This window comes from Leucoraja erinacea, unplaced genomic scaffold (genome assembly GCF_028641065.1).
Source record: "Leucoraja erinacea ecotype New England unplaced genomic scaffold, Leri_hhj_1 Leri_52S, whole genome shotgun sequence".
NCBI lineage: Eukaryota > Metazoa > Chordata > Chondrichthyes > Rajiformes > Rajidae > Leucoraja > Leucoraja erinaceus.
In genome coordinates this window covers 274,272-292,500 of record NW_026576432.1, presented here as the reverse complement: position 1 = coordinate 292,500, position 18,229 = coordinate 274,272, and the positions used below count along the sequence as shown (strand labels likewise).

The following is an 18,229-nucleotide window of genomic DNA, read 5'->3' as shown; positions in this document are numbered from 1 at the left end:
TGTGTCAGTGTGAGGGAGCTGCAAGATCGTGATCAGAGGCTGGCGGGGCCGACTCCAGGTTGCAGCTGGTTTAATGATCTCCGCACACTGCCCCGTCTACACGTCCCCTGAGGACACCCCCCCCCCCCCCCCCCCCCCCAAATCAGATGTTTTTACAATCGTTCCAATTGCTCGGTAATCCATCAAAATTGGACACCGAGTCACATAGATTACAGGATAGTTGAGTGAACTCAGGGACAGCTGTTTCATTCACAACGTAACACACACAACACTCACCATGGCCTGAACCGCACACACTCACACCCAATGCATTCCTCCTAGACATGCTCACTAAATGTGCCCTTCCCATGTCACACGCACGGCAAAAGGCCATTCAACTGTGTCCTTGTCCCTGGATAGTAATGTCCAGAACTATGAGGGGAGAGAGGGAGTAGAGGCGGCTGATGGGCGACCTTCAAATGTTTAAGAAAGAACTGCAGATGCTGGAAAATCGAAGGTAGACAAAAATGCTGGAGAAACTCAGCAAGTGAGGCAGCAGCTCCACCCGCTGCGCCACCGTGACACCCGGCTGGTGCTGGAAGCAGATACGATAGTGGTGCTTATGTAGCATTCACACAACACATGAAGAGTCAGGGGATGGAGAGATGGGCATCACTTCCAGCAGGTGACATGTTTAACTTGGCCAAGATATGGTGGCGGAAGGGCCTGCTTCTGCCCTGCTCCAAGTTCTAAACCATTCGTCTTTAGAACTCAAGGTAGACATAACCTTCCCTTTAACGTCTTTTAAATGTAGACATAGACATAGCAAAACCTTCAGGTGCAGGAGTAGGCCATTCGGCCCTTCGAGCCTGTCCGCCATTCAATATGATCATGGCTGATCATCCAACTCAGTATCCCGTACCTGCCTAGCTAAAAGCCCCTGATCCCCATTGCAGGGCACACAAGGGCCACATCTAACTCCCTCTTAAATATAGCCAATAGGAAACTGGCCCTTCGGCCCAAAGTACCCTCTGACCACAGATCCCCAGAGATTCTAACACTCTCTGTGTGAAAAAGGTTCTTCTCATCTCGGTTTTAAAGGATTTCCCCCTTATCCTTAAGCTGTGACCCCTTGTCCTGGACTTCCCCAACATCGGGAGCAATCTTCCTGCATCTAGCCTGTCCAACCCCTTAAGAATTTTGTAAGTTTCCATAAGACCCCTCTCACTTCTAAATTCTAGAGAGTATAAACCAAGTCTCCAGTCTTTCTTCATAAGACAGTCCTGACATCCCAGGAATCAGTCTGGTGAACCGTCTCTGCACTCCCTCTATGGGTATAAATGTCCTTCCTCAGATTTGGAGACCAAAACTGTACGCAATACTCCAGGTGTGGTGACACCAAGAACCTGTACAAAACTGCGGAGTAGCCTGCTTCTGCCCTGCTCCTATACTCAAATCCTTCGTCTTTTGAACTCAAGGTAGACATAACCTTCCCTTTAATGTCTTTTAAATGTAGTTATTGTACCTCGCTGCTACCATGGGGAAGAAGGTACAGGAGCCTGGAAACTGTGACCTCCTGGTTCAGTAACAGCTTCTTCCCAACAACCATCAGGCTGTTGAACACTGCACAACACTAACCTTAGCAACTGTGATCTTCTGTGGACTGTGTGTGTGGTTGCACTGTGGACTTTGGTTATGCATTCATATAGTTACCTAGTTTTACAGTTATTAATGTATTATTGATTATTTTATATTCTCTGTGTGTTATTGCAGTAATAGACAATAGACAACAGGTGCAGGAGTAGGCCATTCGATGTGATCATGGCTGATCATCCACAATCAGTACCCCGTTCCTGCCTTCTCCCCATATCCCCTGACTCCGCTATCTTTAAGAGCCCTATCTAGCTCTCTCTTGAAAGCATCCAGAGAACCAGCCTCCATCGTCCTCTGAGGCAGAGAATTCCACAGACTCACCACTCTCTGTGTGAAGAAGTGTTTCCTCGTCTCCGTTCTAAATGGCTTATCCCTTACTCTTAAACTGTGGCCCCTGGTTCTGGACTCCTCCAACATCGAGAACATGTTTCCTGCATCGAGCGTGTCCAAACCCTTAATCATCTTATATGTTTCAATAAGATCCCCCCTCAACCTTCTAAACTCCAGATTGTACAAGCCCAGCCGCTCCATTCTCTCAGCATATGACAGTCCCGCCATCCCGGGAATTAACCTTGTAAACCTACACTGCACTTCCCTCAATAGCAAGAATCTGGGCCTGGTAACTGCACCAAGTAAGAATGTTCATGTTTAGAGATACAATGTGGAAACAAGCCCTTGGGCCCACCGAGTCCACACTGACCCTCAATTACCTGAACACTAGTTCTATGATATCCCAATTCACCTACAAACCCGCACGTCTTTGGAGTGTGGGAGGAAACCGGAGCATTCGGAGAAAACCCACGCAGGTCACGGGGAGAACGTACAAACTCTGTACAGACAGCACCCGTAGTCAGGATCGAACCCGGGTCTCTGGCGCTGTAAAGCAGCAGCTCTACCCGCTGCACCACCGTGCCACCTCTTTTTCTCACTGTTCACGTCTTGCGTTCGGAGTGTGACAATGCAGTTTGCCGGCTGATCCACTGTTGCATCTGTCCCCTACTACACACAGACCTGTGAAACGTCACCTATCCATGTTCTTCACAGATGCTGCCTGACCCTCTGAGTTACTCCAGCACTCTGTGAAACATCACCTATCCATGTTCTCCACAGATGCTGCCTGACCCGCTCAGTTACTACAGCACTATGTGAAACATCACATAAAAACATAGAAAATAGGTGCAGGAGGAGGTCATTCGGCCCTTCGAGCCAGCACCGCCATTCATTGCGATCATGGCTGATCATCCCCAATCAATAACCCTTGCCTGCCTTCTCCCCGTATCCCTTGACTCCACTAGCCCCTAGAGCTCTATCTAACTCTCTCTTAAATCCATCCAGTGACCTGGCCTCCACTGCCCTCTGTGGCAGGGAATTCCATTAATTCACAACTCTCTGGGGGAAAAAGTTTTTTCTCACCTCAGTCTTAAATGGCCTCCCCTTTATTCTAAGACTGTGGCCCCTGGTTCTGGACTCGCCCAACATTGGGAACATTTTTCCTGCATCTAGTTTGTCCAGTCCATTTATAATTTTATATGTTTCTATAAGATCCCCCCTCATCCTATCCATGTGCTCCATAGATGCTGCCCGACCCGCCGAGTTATTCCAGCACTCTGTGAAACGTCACCTATCCCTGTTCCCCACAGATGCTGCCTGACCCACTGAGTTATGGTGCAGCAGCATCTATGGAGCTAAGGAAATAGGCAACGTTTCGGGCCGAAATCCTTCTGGAAATAGGCAACGTTTCGGGCCGAAACCCTTACGGGTTTCGGCCCGAAACGTTACCTATTTCCTTAGCTCCATAGATGCTGCCTGACCCGCTGAGTTACTCCAGCACTCTGTCTCTTTTCTCCTGGCACTTGCCCGGTGGACTGTACGACTCACACTCCACACCTGCGCCGGGCCTGACTTGCAGGCAGCAACTTTCTGGGTCACTGGCTGTGACCCATGGCAGTGAAATCCTTCAGCACTCTGCTGGTAATCACAGCCGACACCTCCCTCCGCCCGCACCTGTAACCCTGCGGCTACCAGCTAATTACCGCCGAGATAATTACTCCCTCAAAGCTGCGGACATTGCCCCGGGAGAGGGCTCAGCTCTTAGTTTGCTTTCACTGCCAGTGGAGTTGCCGCATGTAAAGGTGGCACCATCATGGTGTTTGCTCACACCTCCCGCAGTACACAGCGTGGTGGGTCCCCACTGCCCAACTCAGGAAGCCTGTGGTGGAGGAAGGGGCCTGTGATGGAGGAAGGGGCCTGTGGTGGAGGAAGGGGCCTGTGGTGGAGGAAGGGGCCAGTGGTGGAGGAAGGGGCCTGTGGTGGAGGAAGGGGCCTGTGATGGAGGAAGGGGCCTGTGATGGAGGAAGGGGCCTGTGGTGGAGGAAGGGGCCTGTGGTGGAGGAAGGGGCCTGTGGTGGAGGAAGGGGCCTGTGGTGGAGGAAGGGGCCAGTGGTGGAGGAAGGGGCCAGTGGTGGAGGAAGGGGCCTGTGGTGGAGGAAGGGGCCTGTGGTGGAGGAAGGGGCCAGTGGTGGAGGAAGGGGCCTGTGGTGGAGGAAGGGGCCAGTGGTGGAGGAAGGGGCCGGTGGTGGAGGAAGGGGCCGGTGGTGGAGGAAGGGGCCTGTGGTGGAGGAAGGGGCCTGTGGTGGAGGAAGGGGCTGTGATGGAGGAAGGGGCCTGTGGTGGAGGAAGGGGCAAGTGGTGGAGGAAGGGGCCAGTGGTGGAGGAAGGGGCCAGTGGTGGAGGAAGGGGCCAGTGTGGTGGAGGAAGGGGCCTGTGTGGAGGAAGGGGGCCTGTGGTGGAGGAAGGGGCCATGGTGGAGGAAGGGGCCAGGGGTGAGAGGAAGGGGCCTGACTGGAGGAATTCGTCGTGGAGGAACTTTGTGGAGGACCACCTGTGATGGAGGAAGGGGCCTTTGGAGGAATTCCTGTGGTGGAGCAAACAAGTATCTGGAGGAACTGTGACAATAAAGCCAGTCATGGAGGAACATTCATGTGATACACACACAGTGGTGGAGTAACTCAGCGGGTCAGGCAGGGCTCTGGAGTGGAGGAAGGGGCCAGTGGTGACTAAGGGGTTTTGAGAACCCTTCTTGTGGAGGAAGATTTAGGTGGAGGAGGAAACTACAGTGGTGGAAAGGGGCCTGTGTAGGACAAAGGGGCCAGTGGGCACTAAGGGGCCGTGGTGGAGGAAGGGGGCCAGTGGTGGAGGAAGGGGCTGTGTGGAGGAAGGGGCCTGTGATAGGCGGGGCCTGTGCTGGAGGAAGCGCCTGTGGGAGGAAACCGGGAGGAATCGGTGGTGGGGGAACCCTGCAGTGGAGGAAGGGGGCCTGTGGCGGAGGAACTCCAGTGGTGGAGGAAGGGGCCTGTGGTGGACTGAAACCTGCATTGCTGAAGGGGCCTGTGGTAGGAGGAAGGGGCCAGTGGTGGAGGAAGGGGCCTGTGGTGGAGGAAGGGGCCTGTGGGGGAGGAAGGGGCCTGTGGTGGAGGAAGGGGCCAGTGGTGGAGGAAGGGGCCTGTGGTGGAGGAAGGGGCCTGTGGTGGAGGAAGGGGCCTGTGGTGGAGGAAGGGGCCAGTGTGTGTGCCGGAGGCTAGACACGCCTTTGAGGACAAAGGGGGAGCATTGGGGCCTGACTGGAATTCTTCGTAACTTTGTCAGCACCACATGTGTGGAAACTCTTTACATTCCTTGTGTCTGCAAAACAAGTATCTCACTGTGACAATAAAGCATCATACATTCATCAGATACACACACAGTGCTGGAGTAACTCAGCGGGTCAGGCAGCATCTCTGGAGAAAAGGTAATGAGTGACTATTCGGTTTTGAGACCCTTCTTCAGACAGATTTAGGGGAGAGGGAAACACAGGCGTGAAAATGTGTACAACAAACAGAGCCGGCAGTAAAGGCCATGGAGCCCACAATGATCCATTGTTGGCTGTGTAAGCGGTGATAGCGAGGGGCCGTGGGACTCATCATCGGCCGCCTGGGGCTTGGAACCCTGGCAGTCACAGGGGAGAACGAGCAAAAGACACACCTTCCATCAGCTTTGAACTCACCTGCATTGATGGATCTTTCATAAGTGGAGGAGTATTATGTGTAATTCTGGCCCACAAGTCTACTCCGTCATTCAATGCTTTCTATCTCTCTGTCCTAACAACATTTCGTTTCCCCATAACCACTGACCAACCCATCAAATGATGAATGAATGAATTTGTATTGGCCAAGTATTCACATACAAGGAATTTGCCTTGGTGCTCTGCCCGCAAGTGACAACATGACATACAGTGACAGTTAGGAATGACACATAAAGCATTAAACATTAATAAAAGTTTAAGCATTCATCTATCTCTGCCGTAAAAATATCCATTGACTTGGCATCCACTGCCTTCTGTGGCAAAGAATTTCACAGATTCACCACCCTCTGATTAAAGAAATTCCTCCTCATCTCCTTCCTAAATGAACGTCCTTTAATTCTGAGACTGTGCCCTCTGGTCCTAGACTCTCCCACTAGTGGAAACATCCTCCCCACATCCACTCTATCCAGGCCGCCCATTATTCTGTACGTTTCAATGAGGGCACCCCTCATCCTTCTAAACTCCAGCGAGTACAGGCCCAGCGTCGACAAACGCTCATCGTATGTTAGCCAGGAAAGGGTTACAGGTTAAAAGCCGAGATAATTGACACCTCTGCATGGTGTTCCTCTTGAAGCGGCAGCGTGCCCCATTAGCTGACCAACAACTACCAGTGAGGAAGCCTGCCTTCAAAGAGGCATTTCAAACGCTGCTCTAATTAAACCTTGCGTCCTGGAGATTGTTCCGGAACTCTTGCATCCGCTCACATCGTTTGCTTTACCTTTGGTCTGTAAATGTCAATTTTTACAAGGACTCTCCCTCTCTGTGTTCTACCGGGCCTGACAGCTGGGGTGTGATTACCCAGGAGAGCTAGTCCGTGGATAGCACTGCCCACATCTGCATCCACCTTGCATCCATCACTAGGACAGTGTCTTCCCAGCTGTTCTCAGGCAACTGAAGCATCCTACCACAACCAGAGAGATGTCCTGAACTACTATCGGCCTGATCAGTGACCCTCAGACTATCCTTGATTGAACTTTGACTTCCGTTAGCCCTAGGAGCTATATCTGACTCTCTCTTGAAAACATCCAGTGAATGAGGTGGATGGGAGGTCAGGACCGCTCTCTAGTTGGTGAGAGGACGGTTCAGTTGCCTGATAACAGGCGGGAAGAAACTGTCCCTGAATCTGGAAGTGTGTGTTTTCACACTTCTGTACCTCTTGACTGATGGGAGACAACTTCACACATTCAGAATCAGCACCCCATCGTTCCAGCTTTGGTGGCCAGCTTGATTCTCATCTACAACAGACTACATCCCAGCAGGGGTGGAGAGGGAGCTTCTCTATGAGCCAAGACCATGGAGATAGTTGAGGCAGGGACTATCGCAACGTTGAAGAAGCAACCTCCCTTCCATCGCCTCCATCTACACCTCACGCTGCCTCGGCAAGGCCAGCAGCATCATCAAGGACCAGTCTCACCCCGGTCACTCCCTCTTCTCCCCTCTCCCATCGGGCAAGAGGTACAGAAGTGTGAAAACCAACGCACACCTCCAGATTCAGGGACAGTTTCTTCCCGGCTGTTATCAGGCAACTGAACCGTCCTCTCACCAACTAGAGAGCGGTCCTGACCTCCCATCTACCTCATTGGTGACCCTCGGACTATCCTTGATCGGACTTTGCCGGCTTTACCTTGCACTAAACGTTATTCCCTTATCCTGTATCTGTACACTGTGGACGGCTCGATTGTAATCATGTATTGTCTTTCCGCTGACTGGTTAGCACGCAACAAAAGCTTTTCACTGTACCTCGGTACACGGGACAATAAACCCAACTGACAAACTGATATCAATGTTTTACTGCCTGATTCACTGTCTGTCACACACCCCTCCCACCTCTCCCTGGATTGTAGAGTGATGCAGCATGGAAACAGGCCCTTCTGCCCAATTTGCCCATGCTGACCAAGATATCTCAAATACACTAGTCCCACCTGCCCATGTTTGGTCCACATCCCTCAAAACCTTTCCTATCCATGAACCTGTACAAATGTTGTACAGAACCCTAGTGAGACCACACCTGGAGTATTGTGTGCAGTTTTGGTCCCCTAATTTGAGGAAGGACATTCTTGCAATTGAGGGAGTGCAGCGTAGGTTTACAAGGTTAATTCCCGGGATGGCGGGACTGTCATATACTGAGAGAATGGAGCAGCTGGGCTTGTACGCTCTGGAGTTTAGAAGGATGAGAGGGGATCTTATTGAAACATAAGATTATTAAGGGTTTGGACACGCTAGAGGCAGGAAACATGTTCCGATGTTAGGGGAGTCCAGAACCAGGGGCCACAGCTTAAGAATAAGGGGTAAGCCATTTAGAACGGAGACGAGGAAACACTTCTTCTCACAGAGGGTTGTGACTCTGTGGAATTCTCTGCCTCTTTCAAGAGAGAGTCAGGTAGGGTTCTTAAAGATAGCAGAGTCAGTGGGTATGGGGAGAAGGCAGGAACGGGGTACTGATTGGGGATGATCAGCCATGATCACATTGAATGGCAGTGCTGGTTCGAAGGGCCGAATGGCCTACTCCTGCACCTATTATCTACTATCTATTAACAGTTGCCCCCTGCAACTGGATCCTCGACTTGCTCATCAACAAAACACAATCAGTACCAACAGGCAGCAACACCTTCCTCCTCGATAACCTCATCACAGGAGTACCTGTAGGCTGCGTGCTCAGCTCCCTGCTCTACACACTCTGAACATGGACACAAAAGGCTGGAGTAACTCAGCGGGTCAGGCAGCATCGCTGAAGCGAAGGAATAGGCAACGTATTGGGTCGAGACCCTTCTTCAGACTGAGAGTCAGGGAAAGAGAAACAAGAGACATAGAAGGTACATAGAACAAATTAATCAAAGATGTGCAAAAAACAATGATGATCAAACAAAGGTGGAGCCCACAATGGTCCATTGTTGGCAGTGGGGTAGATGATAACGAGTTACACAGACAGTGAAACTCAACAGGACTAGGGTGAGGGAGGGACGGAGAGAGAGAGGGGATGCAAGGAGTTAGTTTTAATTTAGTTTAGTTTAGAGACACAGCGCAGAAACAGGACCATCAGCCCACCGAGTCCGTGCCGACCAGCGATCCCCGCACACTAACACTATCCCACACACACTGGGGACAATTTACAATTATACCAAGCCAATTAACCTACAAACCTGCACGTCTTTGGAATGTACCACACAGGTCACGGGGAGAACGTACAAACTCCGTACAGACAGCACCCGTAGTCAGGATGGAACCCGGGTCTCTGGCGCTGTGAGGCAGCAGCTCTACCCGCTGCACCACTTGAAGTTAGAGAAATCAATATTCATATGAGGGGCTGTTTGTGTTTGGTCTCATTGTGTTGTTTAATACAGGTTTTACTGTACTATGTTCATATATTTATTGTGCTTCTGCAAGTAAGAATGTCATAGTTCCGTGTTGGGACATTTGACAATTAAACTCTCTTGACTCCTGTCTTTTGCAGAGACCAGTAGCAGCTGGATACAGTGCCGATGGTCTGTGTGTAGGTGGATGGGTGTGGTGCTGCAAACAGCTCGATTGTAATCATGTATTGTCTTTCCGCTGACTGGTTAGCACGCAACACAAGCTTTTCACTGTACCTCGGTACACGGGACAATAAACTCAACTAAAACAGAGTTCTCCCGTTGATATAGGCACTCGTTGAGGTAAAGGACCATGCTTCAGCAGACCACATTCACAAATGCCCAGACTGTGATGATCACCCTCACATTCCTGATCTTGGTTTAACAGGTAGAGGCCAGGTCTGGACTTACCCGCCACAGAGTTCACTGCTCTGGGTATTAAAGCCCCTCCAGTAGCAACAGTCCGTGGCACTACCATGCAACTGGTCAAGATATCCGCCATCCACACATTTTCCCGTCATTCCATCGACAATGGATCAGAAAGGTTTAGAGAGATATGGAACAGCAGGATAGCACAGCGGTAGAGCAACTGTCTTACAGCGTTTACAGGGCCAGAGGCCCGGGTTCGATCCTGACCACGGGTGCTGTCTGTACGGAGTTTGCACGTTCTCCCTGTGACCTGCGTGGGTTTCCCCCGGGTGCTCCGGTTTCCTCCCACACTCTAAAGACGTGCAGGTTTGTAGGTTTATTGGCTTCAGTAAATGAAGATTGAAAATTGTCCCCAGTGTGTGTGGGATAGTATTGTTAATGTGTGGGGATCGCTGGTTGGCGTGGACTGAGAGAGCCGAAGGGCCTGTTTCTGCGCTGTGTCCCTTAAGGGCCTGTCCCACTTGGCGATTTTTTCGGCGACTGCCGGCATCAGTGACTATATCAGGGTCGCCAAAAGGTTTTGAACATTTCAAAATCCAGCGGCGACAAGAAAAATGTTGCGACACTTGAGGAGGCATCGCGCATCAATGCGTCATCACGCTGCGTCACGCCGCAAATCGTCAGTCAGCGATGCCGGCCATCTCCGAAAAAAATCACCAAGTCGGACAGGCCCTTAAATTAAACTATAGATGGGGCATCTTGGTTGGCATGGGAGAGTCGAGCCGAAGGGTCTGTTTCCGTGCTCTGTGACTCAATAACTTGTGCATTACACAAATCCTTGGGTTGTAGACTGGAGTCAATGACTCCATCCCTGCACTCCAAGTGCTTGATAATGAAGTGATGAACCCGCCTGACAAGCTGCCTCACCTCTACAGTGAAGCAGTCAGACACCATTAGATGGTAGACAAAAATGCTGGAGAAACTCAGCGGGTGAGGCAGCATCTATGGAGCACAGGAATAGGCAACGTTGTCTATTTCCTTCGATTTTCGATAAGCGTTGCCTATTTCATTCGATTTTCCAGCATCAGCAGTTCAATAGACAATAGACAACAGGTGCAGGAGTAGGCCATGCGGCCCTTCGAGCCAGCACCGCCATTCAATGTGATCATTGCTGATCATCCCCAATCAGTATCCCGTTCCTGCCTTCTTCCCATATCCCCTGACTCTGCTATCTTAAAGAGCCCTATCCAGTTCTCTCTTGAAAGTATCCAGAGAACCTGCTTCCACCGCCCTCTGAGGCAGAGAATTCCACAGACTCACCACTCTCTGTGAGAAAAAGTGTTTCCTGGTCTCCGTTCTAAATGGCTTACCCCTTATTCTTATGGACAGCAGACACCATTAGATGGTGAACACTCTGACACATATTTACGGTTCATTGGCTATATTTAAGAGGGAGTTAGATGTGGCCCTTGTGGCTAAGGGGATCAGGGGGTATGGAGAGAAGGCAGGTACGGGATACTGAGTTGGATGATCAGCCATGATCATATTGAATGGCGGTGCAGGCTCGAAGGGCCGAATGGCCTACTCCTGCACCTAATTTTCTATGTTTCTACAGCTTACTCTATGCCTGCACATGTGATCAATCAAATATGATGAGTGGAAGCGAAAAGCAATGCAAATATTTGTCCCTATGCAACCTCCTCCAACACATGGTGTACAGTGCAGAGTAATATCACGGACACACACACAGGGGCATTAAGCATCAACCCAGCAGCTGCCCAAGTGGGAAATGCATTACACATCTTATAAGAGGTGGACAAAAATGCAGGGGAAACTCAAGGGGTGAGGAAATAGGTGACCCTTAAGAGTTTCGACCCGAAACGTCGCTTATTTCCTTCGCTTCATAGATGTTGCCTCACCCGCTGAGTTTCTCCAGCATTTTTGTCTACCTTCGATTTTCCAGCATCTGCAGTTCCTTCTTAAACACATTTTAAAAAACATGCTTTGGCAACTTATTCTAATGTTCGTAAGTTCTAGGAACAGAATCCGGCCATTCGGCCCATCAAGTCTATTCCACCATTCAGTCATGGCTGATCTATCTCTCCCTCTCGACCCCATTCTCCTGCCTTCTCCTCATAACCTCTGACACCCGTACTAATCAACAATCTGTCTATCTCTGCCTTAAATATATCCACTGGCTTGTGGCCTCCACAGCCGTCTGTGGCAATAAATCCCACAGATTCACCACCCTCTGGCTAAAGAAATTCCTCCTCATCTCCTTTCTAATGGAACGTCCTTTAATTCTGAGGCTGTGACCTCTGGTTCTAAATTCTCCCACTAGTGGAAACATCCTCTCCACATCCACTCTATCCAGGCCTTTCACAATTCTGTACGTTTCAATGAGGTTTCCCCCTCATCCTTTCAAAGAAAGGTCTTTGCAGCTTCCCCCCTATAGGTATCAAAAGCTGAAGCCTCTCCTCCTTCCTCATTTCATTCTGATACACGGTTACATCAGGCGCCGATCGCCACTGCTTTAGGCTTATTATTGCCACATGTACCGAGGTACAGTGAAAAGCTTTCTGTTGCACGCTATCCATTCAGATCAGATAATGCTAAATGTAAATACAGTCGTCAAACTCCAGTACAACAGGGAGAGCAAAGGGGAAGATACAGAGTGCAGAATATAGTTCTCAGCATTGTAGCGTCAGCATCAGTTCCACAGACAAAGTCCAATGTCCGCAATGGGGTAGAGGTGAATCGGACATTACCCTAGGTTATGGATGGACTGTTCAGAAGCCTAATAACAGAGGGGAAGAAGCTGTTCCTGAGTCTGGTGGTGCGCACTTTTGAGCTTCTGTACCTCCAGAGTCGAGTTGAGTTGAGTTTAGTTTATTGCCAGAAGTGGGATCCCGTTGGAGCTGCACTCTTGCTCCCCCTTCCCCCATTCATAACCAGGACAGAGTCCCCCTTGTCACACCCCATCAGCCGTCACATACAGCATATAATCCTCCAACACTTTCGCCACCTCCAACGGGATCCCACTACTGGCCACATCTTCCCATCTCCGCCCCTTTCTGCTTTCCACAGAGACCGTTCCCTCCGCAACTCCCAGGTCAACTCGTCCCTTCCCACCCCCGCTAGAGGCAGGAAACATGTTCCCGATGTTGGGGGAGTCCAGAACCAGGGGCCACAGTTTAAGAATAAGGAGTAAGCCATTTAGAACGGAGACGAGGAAACACTTTTTCTCACAGAGAGTTGTGAGTCTGTGGAATTCTCTGCCTCAGAGGGCGGTGGAGGCCGGTTCTCTGGATACTTTCAAGAGAGAGCTAGATAGGGCTCTTAAAGATAGTGGAGTCAGGGGATATGGGGTGAAGGCAGGAACGGGGTACTGATTGTGGATGATCAGCCATGATCACATTGAATGGTGGTGCTGGCTCAAAGGGCCGAATGGCCTACTCCTGCACCTATTGTCTATTGTTTATTGTCACCCAAACCACCCCCTCCCCAGGTACTTTCCCCTGCAACCGCAGGAGATGCAACACCTGTCCCTTTACCTCCCCCCTCGACTCCAAGGACCCCGACAGTCTTTCCAGGTGAGGCAGAGGTTCACTTGCACCTCCTCCAACCTCATCTACTGTATCCGCTGCTCCAGGTGTGGACTCCTGTACATCGGTGAGACCAAGCGCAGGCTCGGCGATCGTGTCGCTGAACACCTCCGCTCAATCCGCCTTAACCTACCTGATCTCCCCGGTTGCTCAGCACTTCAACTCCCCCTCCCATTCCCAATCTGACCTTTCTGTCCTGGGCCTCCAATTGGTTTCTATCTCATGTACTAGTCCAATTGTCTTTTGAATGTTATTACAGTGCCAGCCTCAACCACCTCCTCTGGCAGCTCATTCCATTCGCCCACCAAAAGTTGCCTCTCAGTCTCAGGTTCGCAGTCATGCAGCATGGAAACAGGCCCTTCGGCCCAACTAGCCCATGCCGTTTAACGTGCCCATCTACCACCTGCCTGTGTTTGGCCGATATCCCTCTAAACCTATCCTATCCATGTACAGGTACCTGTCTAACTGTTTCTTAAACTGTTTCTGAGGATGGGACAGTCCCAGCCTCAACTACCTCCTCCAGCAGCATGTTCCATACACCCACCACCCTCTGTGTGAAAAAGTGACCCCTCAGGTTCCTATTAAATCTTTGTCCCCTTCACCTTGAACCCATGTCCTCTGGTCCTCGATTCCCCTACTATCTAGTCCCATCATGAGCTTGTACACCTCTATAAGATCACCCCTCATCCACCTGCGCTCCATGGAATAGAGACCCAGCCTACTCAACCAGTAGCTCACACCCTCTAGTCCTGGCAACATCCTCAGGTTCCTATTAAATCTTTCCCCTTTCACCTTAACCCTATGCTGCCTGGTTGTCGATGTAGGAGCCACTGGGGTAAAAGACTGTGTGCATTGAGAGCACTCTGATGTTGAGGACAAGTGCGCCTCAAGGTGCCATCTTGTCAAGCGCCGGAGACCTATCTGGTGACTGTTCCCCGGGACATTACGCGACTGCCATTAATTACCTCGGGGACGACAGAATTCACCGCGGGCTTTTTCTTTTCCGTACGGGGACAGTGTCAGAATGCGTTGGGCCAACTCACACACACACACACACACACGTTCAGCAGTTGAGGGAGAAGAGCATTTGTGGAGAGAAGGAATAGGTGGCGTTTCGGGTCGAGACCCTATGTTTCCTTCGCTCCATAGACGCTGCCTCAGCCGCTGAGTTTCTCCAGCATTTATGTCTAGCATCTGCACTTCCTTCTAAAACAAACTGTTTATCTCCGTGGAGTTGACTGCGAGAGCGAGCAGTGGACAGATGGACTAGCGAGCTGTTATTTATAAACAGCGAGGAGAGGAGAGCGCTTATGTAGAGCGGGGGCAGGTTGCAATGAAGCCCGCCCAGCATAGAGCATCTCCCCGCAACACAGCCAAGTCTCCAGCCAACGACAAGTCCACACACGCATTAACCAACACGGGACAAGACCATCCTCCCGACAGTGGCGGGGTCGGGAGCGACACAAATGGCCGGCGCATCACTAAACACACACACACACACACACACACACACACACACACACACACACACACACACACACACACACACACACACACACACACACACACACACACACACACACACACACACACACACACACACACACACACACACACACACACACACACACACACACACACACACACACACACCCACCACACACACACACACACACACCACCACACACACACACCACACACACACACACACACACACGTAACACACACACACACACACACACACACACACACACACACCCACACACACACACACCCCCACACGCACGCACACACACACACAACACACACACACACACACACACACACACACACACACACACACACACACACACCCCCCAACACACCCCCACACCCCCACTCTCGCACACACACACACACACACACACACACACACTCACACACACACACACACACACACCCACACACACACACACACACACACACACACACACACACACACACACACACACACACACACACACACACACACACCACACACACACACACACACACACCACACACACACACAACCACACACCCCACACACACACACCCCCACACACACACACACACACACACACAATATGCTGGACTGGAGTCACTCAGCGGGATGGGCAGCATCTCCGGAGAGAAGGAATAGGTCACGACCCGAAACGTCACCCATTCCTTCTCCACAAATGCTGCCTGACCCGCTGAGTTGCTCCAGCTTTTTGTGTCTAACTACTTGCTGAATGTTGAGTTGAGGACTGAATACTCTGGCGTTTAGAAGGATGAGATGGGATCTTATTGAAACATATCAGATTATTAAGGGATCGGACACGCTAGAGGCAGGAAACATGTTCCCGATGTTGGGGGAGTCCAGAACCAGGGGCCACCGTTTAAGAATAAGGGGTAAGCCATTTAGAACGGAGACGAGGAAACACTTTTTCTCACAGAGTTGTGAGTCTGTGGAATTCTCTGCCAAGGAGTGAGGTTCTCTGGACACTTTCAAGAGAGAGCCAGATAGGGCTCTTAAAGATAGCGGAGTCAGGGGATATGGGGAGAAGGCAGGAACGGGGTACTGATTGGGGATGATCAGCCATGATCACATTGAATGGCGGTGCTGGCTCGAAGGGCCGAATGGCCTACTCCTGCACCTGGCTATCCCACCGAATGTGCGCTATCAGTGATACAGCGTGGAAACAGGCCCTTCGGCCCAACTCGGCCAACTTGTCCCAGCTACACTAGTCCCACCTGCCTGCGCTTGGTCCATATCCCCCAAACCTGTCCGATCCAGGTTCCTGTCTAACTGTTTCTTAAACGGGGCCTTGATTGGTTAGTCCGGACTCCATTGTGAAAGTTTAAAGAGAAAATATTCGGGATTTAAAGTGTTAAAGTTCGCTGGCCGAGTGGTGTCGGAAGTGTACGTTTAACCAGCTGTTTACATGCCCTCTGGAGTAAACAGCAGCCTGTCTGGCTTACTGTCTCTCTCTCAGACACAGACACACGCCACCCCGACCCCCCACTCTTCGCTGTAACCCCCTCCGGACCCTACACCCCCCCCCTCCCACCCCCCACCCCCCCCCCGTAACGTAACCCCTCCCCCCGTTAATGTACCCCCCCCCCCCCACACCCCCCCCCCCCCACACGCCCCCCCCCCACCACCCCCCCCCACCCCCACACCCCCCCCCCCCCCCCCCCCCCCCCCCCCCCCCGCCGACTGTGTTCCGTCCACAATCTGTGCTCGCCTCTAATTCTGGCCTCTTCAGGTCGGCGGAGGTGGTTGAGGCCGGAACTAGGACAATATTGAAAAGATACTTGGACAGGTACGCGGATATGAAAGGTTCAGGGCCAAACGCGGGTAAATGGGCCGAGCTTAGATGGGGCATCTTGCTAGGCATGGATGGCGGGGCCGAAGGGCCTGGCTCCGTGCTGTACGACTCTCTGAATAGCCTTGGCTATTTCATCCCGAGTTGGTCTGGTTTCCCTGCGACTACGCTGCGTTTTCTGCACGTTAGACACAGCGAACTGCAGTGCTGGAGTAACTGAGCGGGTGCAGCAGCATCTGTGGAGCTAAGGAAATAGGTAACGTTTCGGGTCGAAACCCTTCCGGGTTTCGGCCCGAAACGTTGCCTATTTCCAGAAGGGTTTCGGCCCGAAACGTTGCCTATTTCCTTCGCTCCATAGATGTTGCTGCACCATAACTCAGCGGGTCAGGCAGCATCTGTGGAGAACATGGATAGGTGACGTTTCGGGCCGGGACCCTTCTTCAAACTCAAGAACAAAATCAAGAACCAAGTCTGAAGAAGAGTCTCGACCCGAAACGTCGTCCATTCCTTCTCTCCAGAGATGCTGCCCGTCCCACTGAGTTACTCCAGCATGTTGTGTCTATCCTCGGTGTAAACCAGCATCTGCAGTTCCTTCCTACACGGCTCTGGCGTCTCTTTGCCCAGATGAACATCTGTCTGAGAACACACATCTGTCTCGGGAGCGAGAATCCGTCCCTCGTCCCAGCTCACAGAGAGATATAAGTGTCAATAGACAATAGGTGCAGGAGTATCATCCCCAATCAGTACCCCGTCCCTGCCTTCTCCCCATATCCCCTGACTCCACTATCTTTAAGAGCCCTATCTAGCTCGCTAGCATCCAGACTCCCCCAACATCGGGAACATGTTTCCTGCCTCCAGCGTGTCCAAGCCCTTAATAATCTTATATGTCACACAAGGCGGCGCCGGTCAACGTTTCTCTCGCCCCCCCCCCCCCCCCCCCCCCCCCCCTCCCTCTCTCTCTATCTCTCTACATCACCGTCTAAGTCTCTCGTTTCACTCTCCCCTGAATCTCAGTTTGAAGAAGGGCCTCGACCCCAAGCCATTCCTTCTGTCCACCGATGCTGCGTGAGTTACTCCAGCACTCTGGGACTTTTCTCCTGCGTAAGGCGAGGGTTTAAAGCAACAAAACCAGGCAACTTGGGGAAGTTGGCGGCGCTGGCAGGCAAGGGGGTGATCAGGCAGGCGGAGAGCACACACTCACCTTCCGGCGGGGGGCCAGATCCATCTATCCTTTAGCCTCTGGGTTCCTAAATGCATTTGTATGCATCTGTCCACACAGCGAACCCCGAAGCAAAACCAGGGAAGTGCGGCGCCGCTGCTTCATCTGAGAGTGGCGAGCGCGGGGGCGGAGGGCAAGTGTGTACAAGTGTGTACAAGTGTGTCTCCTTGTCCGCTCCTCACGTGTCGCCCGGCATCGCTGCCCCCTGCTCACTCACTCACTCACACCCCCCCCCCCCCCTCACTCACACCCCCCCTCCTCTCCTCCCCTCCCCTCTCTCTCACTCACTCACTCCCTCTCACTCCTCTCCCCCCCTCTCCTCTCTCTCACTCACTCACTCACACCCACCCCCCCCTCTCACTCACCCCCCCCCCCCTCCCCTCCCCTCTCTCTCCTCCCCTCTCTCACCCTGTATCTGTGCCCCGTACACACACTCTGTCTGTCTCTCTCTCTCTGTCTCTCTCTCTCTCTCTCTCTCTCCCCCCCCTCTCTCTCTCTCTCTCTTTCTGTCTCTCTCTTCTCTCTCTCTCTCTCTCTCTCTCTCTCTCTCTCCTCTCTCTCTCTGTCTGTCTCTCTCTCTCTCTCTCTCTCTCTCTCTCTCTCCC

At 51.7% G+C, this 18,229-nt stretch overlaps 1 protein-coding gene across 1 annotated transcript in view; it reads right to left on the bottom strand.

Moving 5' to 3' along the window:
- LOC129694054 (collagen alpha-1(XXIV) chain-like) overlaps positions 1-17,835 on the bottom strand; it is a 173,158-nt gene extending 155,323 nt beyond the window's left edge. Inside the window, exon 1 of the mRNA XM_055630779.1 lies at positions 17,607-17,835. Within this exon, the coding sequence (XP_055486754.1) occupies positions 17,607-17,662 (56 nt within the window). The 5' untranslated portion in view covers positions 17,663-17,835. The remainder of the gene's footprint in view (positions 1-17,606) is intronic.
- Positions 17,836-18,229: the final 394 nt, after the last annotated feature.